Raw genomic sequence first — 3,091 nt, 5'->3', positions numbered from 1 at the left:
AGAGATATTCCTTCAAACATTAATGGTAAATATTGAGAGTAAAGAAGGAAAATGTACTATAAGAGCATTAATTGACACTGGTTCTCAACGCTCATATATTCTGAAGAGCACTGTTGAGGAACTGAAATTTCGCCAAATTGATACTCAAGCATTGATTCATAACTTATTTGCAAGGTCAAAATCATGCAGCAAAATTCATAATCTTTTTTCTATTAAAGTTACCGATTTGAAAAATAGTTACTTGAAGAATAGAAGTCCCTGAACAACTTAAAAGCAATAGTGCACATTACCTTCCTCACAGAGCAGTTTTTAAAAACAGCTTGACAACTCCGGTGAGACCCGCTTTTGATGCGTCTGCCAAACTGAAAGGATATTTTTCCTTAAATGTTTGCTTAGCCAAGGGGCCAAATTTGCTGGAACTGATACCCGTTATAATTCTAAAATTTAGAGAAAACAACATCGGGGTAATTTCCGATATAAAAGGTGCCTTTCTTCAAATTTCCGTAAATGATAAAGATCGTGACTACCTACGTTTCTTGTGGTGAAAGGATGATAATCAGACAGAAATAAAACTTTTCAGACATTGTCGTGTAGTGTTCGGAGTAAACTGTAGTCCGTTTCTGCTTGGAGCAGTTATCAAATTTCATTTGAGACAGTTTGACTCTGAAATTGCCGAGAAGTTATTATCTTCTTATTATATGGATAATTGTGTCTCTTCAGTGAATACTGAAGAGGAATTGCGGAACTTCATCAATAAATTGACCGAAATCATGGTGAAAGGAAAATTTGACTTAAGATGCTGGGAGCATACGAAAATATATAATGATGAAGATAAAGATAAAGCTGAAGTAACTAAAGTACTTGTATTACTATGGGACAAGCGAGAAGATTCCTTGTTTTGTGATGTACCAAAAATGAAGATGAACGATATGACAATCTCACGGCGTACAGTGTTATCTATAACTCAAAGAATAGTTGATCCAATTGGATTAAATTGTCCAGTCACATTGATACCAAAATTGATTCTGCAAAGAATTTTGCAAGAAAAAGTAAGTTGGGATACCGAATTAACAGAAGGTTTGAAAAAGGAATTCTTAGTTTGGCTTGAGGATTTACCTTTATTATCATCAGTAAGAATTCCTCGCCAAGCTGCAACAGTTAATAAAATTGCGTGTAGTTTACATGTTTTTGCTGACGCTTCAAGGAATTGGTACGCAACTGTCATTTTTCTTAGAAGTGAATCGCACGATGAAATTAAAGTTCAACTTTTACAGGCAAAGTCAAGAGTTTCTCCACTGCGAAAAATTACGATTCTAAGACTTAAATTATTAGCTTGTTATTTTGGCGCTAAGTTATCTGAATTCGTCACAAAAAGTTTAACTCTGGAAATAAATGAAACATATTATTGGACGGATTCAACAACTGCCTTGTTCTGGATTAAGAAGAAAGACCTTCCCTGGGGAACATTCGTTTGTAACAGAGTGAAGAAAATACGCGAATGTAGTGATCCCAAGAATTGGAGACATGTTCCTGGTATTATTTATCCTGCCATCTAGAGGATGCACTATTTCAAAGCTTCTAGAAACTAAATAGTGGGAGGGACCACTTTGGTTGTCCAAGTCTAAAAAACAGTGGCCTAATTCTAACCCAATAGAAAAAGAAGAGGAAATATACTTGGAGCAGAGAAAAACCGTTGTGGCAAATCTTATCTGCGAGAACACAGAAAATTCATGGTTACTAGCATATTTTTCGAGTTACATAAAAATCTTAAGAATGACGGCATGGATTCTAAGATTCCTTAAAAATGCTCAGAAAACAAGAACCAAACGATTGGTGAGCTGAAGTTATACGAATTGAATGAGGCTGAAAAAGTATTAATGAAGCTGATTCAGAAAAAGTCATTTAAAGACGAAGATAGTGCAAGGTTAAAATAATTATGCGTCTTTAAAGACGAAGAAGGTATCTTAAGAGAAAGCACCAAGTTAACTGAAAGAGAAGATTTTGAAAGCTTTATCAGTCCTATACTGCTTCCAAGCACACGTAAACTTGTGGAATTAATCATGCACGAAAGTATGTGCCATGCGGGGATTCAGATATTGATGTCTAAATTAAGAGAACGATTTTGGATTACAAGAGCTCGTAAGACGATTCGCAAAGTTTTAGCTCGTTGCGTGGGATGCAAAAGGCGCCAAACTACGAAGATCGAATGCAATCCAGGAGTGTTTCCTGAGAGTCAAAGATGCATTAGTGTTTGAAATAACAGGATTAGATTTGGCGGGACCTTTGATGCTTAGAGAAAAATGCAAAGCATGGATAATTATATTTACATGTGCTGTCTACAAAGCCATCCATTTGGAATTAATAACTTCTCAAGCGACACAAAGTTTTTTGCTTGGTTTACGACGATTTATAGCCATAAGAGGAAGACCAAAAGTTATTTATAGCGATAATGGCACCAATTTTACAGGAGCTAACAACCTATTTAAATCGTTAGATTGGAAAATGATCGAAATTGAAGCATCTGCGAATAGGATTCAATGGAACTTTAATGCTCCTGCTTCCCCATGGTGGGGAGGATTTTGGGAAAGAATGGTGCAAATGGTTAAGAAAAACTTCTTCGTAGAGTTTTAGGCCAATCAGTTTTAAATTATGAAGAAATCATGAGCGTCCTTTGTGATTGTGAGACAATAATAAATTCTAGACCTCTCACTTATGTATCGGAACTAGGGAGGGGAATGAACTCATTCCATTGTCGCCAGCTATGTTCTTGAAAGATATCGATGATGTCGGAGTGCCAGATTTGGATCAACTTAATCAAGCAAATTTGAATAAAAAATTAAGGTACCAGAAAATTTGCGCATTGGTTTAAGAGAAAGATTTAGAAGTGAATATCTCGGGCAATTATTGCAACGACCATCAAAGAGTAAACCGGCAGAACCTTCGAAAGTAGGAGATATTGTTTTAATCGAAACTGATGGTAAAAAAGAACTTTATGGCCAATGGCTAAAATAATTGATGTTTTTCCTGGTAAAGATGGGCAAGTACGAGTGGTTCGCCTTAAAACATCCTGTGAACTGGTCAGGCCTGCGCA

General features: G+C 36.1%; 1 protein-coding gene across 1 annotated transcript; it reads left to right on the top strand.

Moving 5' to 3' along the window:
• Positions 1 to 698: 698 nt before the first annotated feature.
• On the top strand, positions 699 to 1,556 carry LOC147812019 (uncharacterized). Its single transcript, XM_087162294.1, has one exon. The coding sequence runs from the start codon at positions 699 to 701 to the stop codon at positions 1,554 to 1,556; it is 858 nt and encodes a 285-aa protein (XP_087018420.1).
• The last annotated feature ends 1,535 nt before the right edge of the window (positions 1,557 to 3,091 follow it).

The sequence above is a fragment of the Parasteatoda tepidariorum genome, chromosome 4, assembly GCF_982258835.1.
Source record: "Parasteatoda tepidariorum strain Cologne lab strain chromosome 4, Ptep-v5.0, whole genome shotgun sequence".
NCBI classification, from domain to species: Eukaryota; Metazoa; Arthropoda; class Arachnida; order Araneae; family Theridiidae; genus Parasteatoda; species Parasteatoda tepidariorum.
This window is presented reverse-complemented; position numbering and strand designations above follow the sequence as displayed.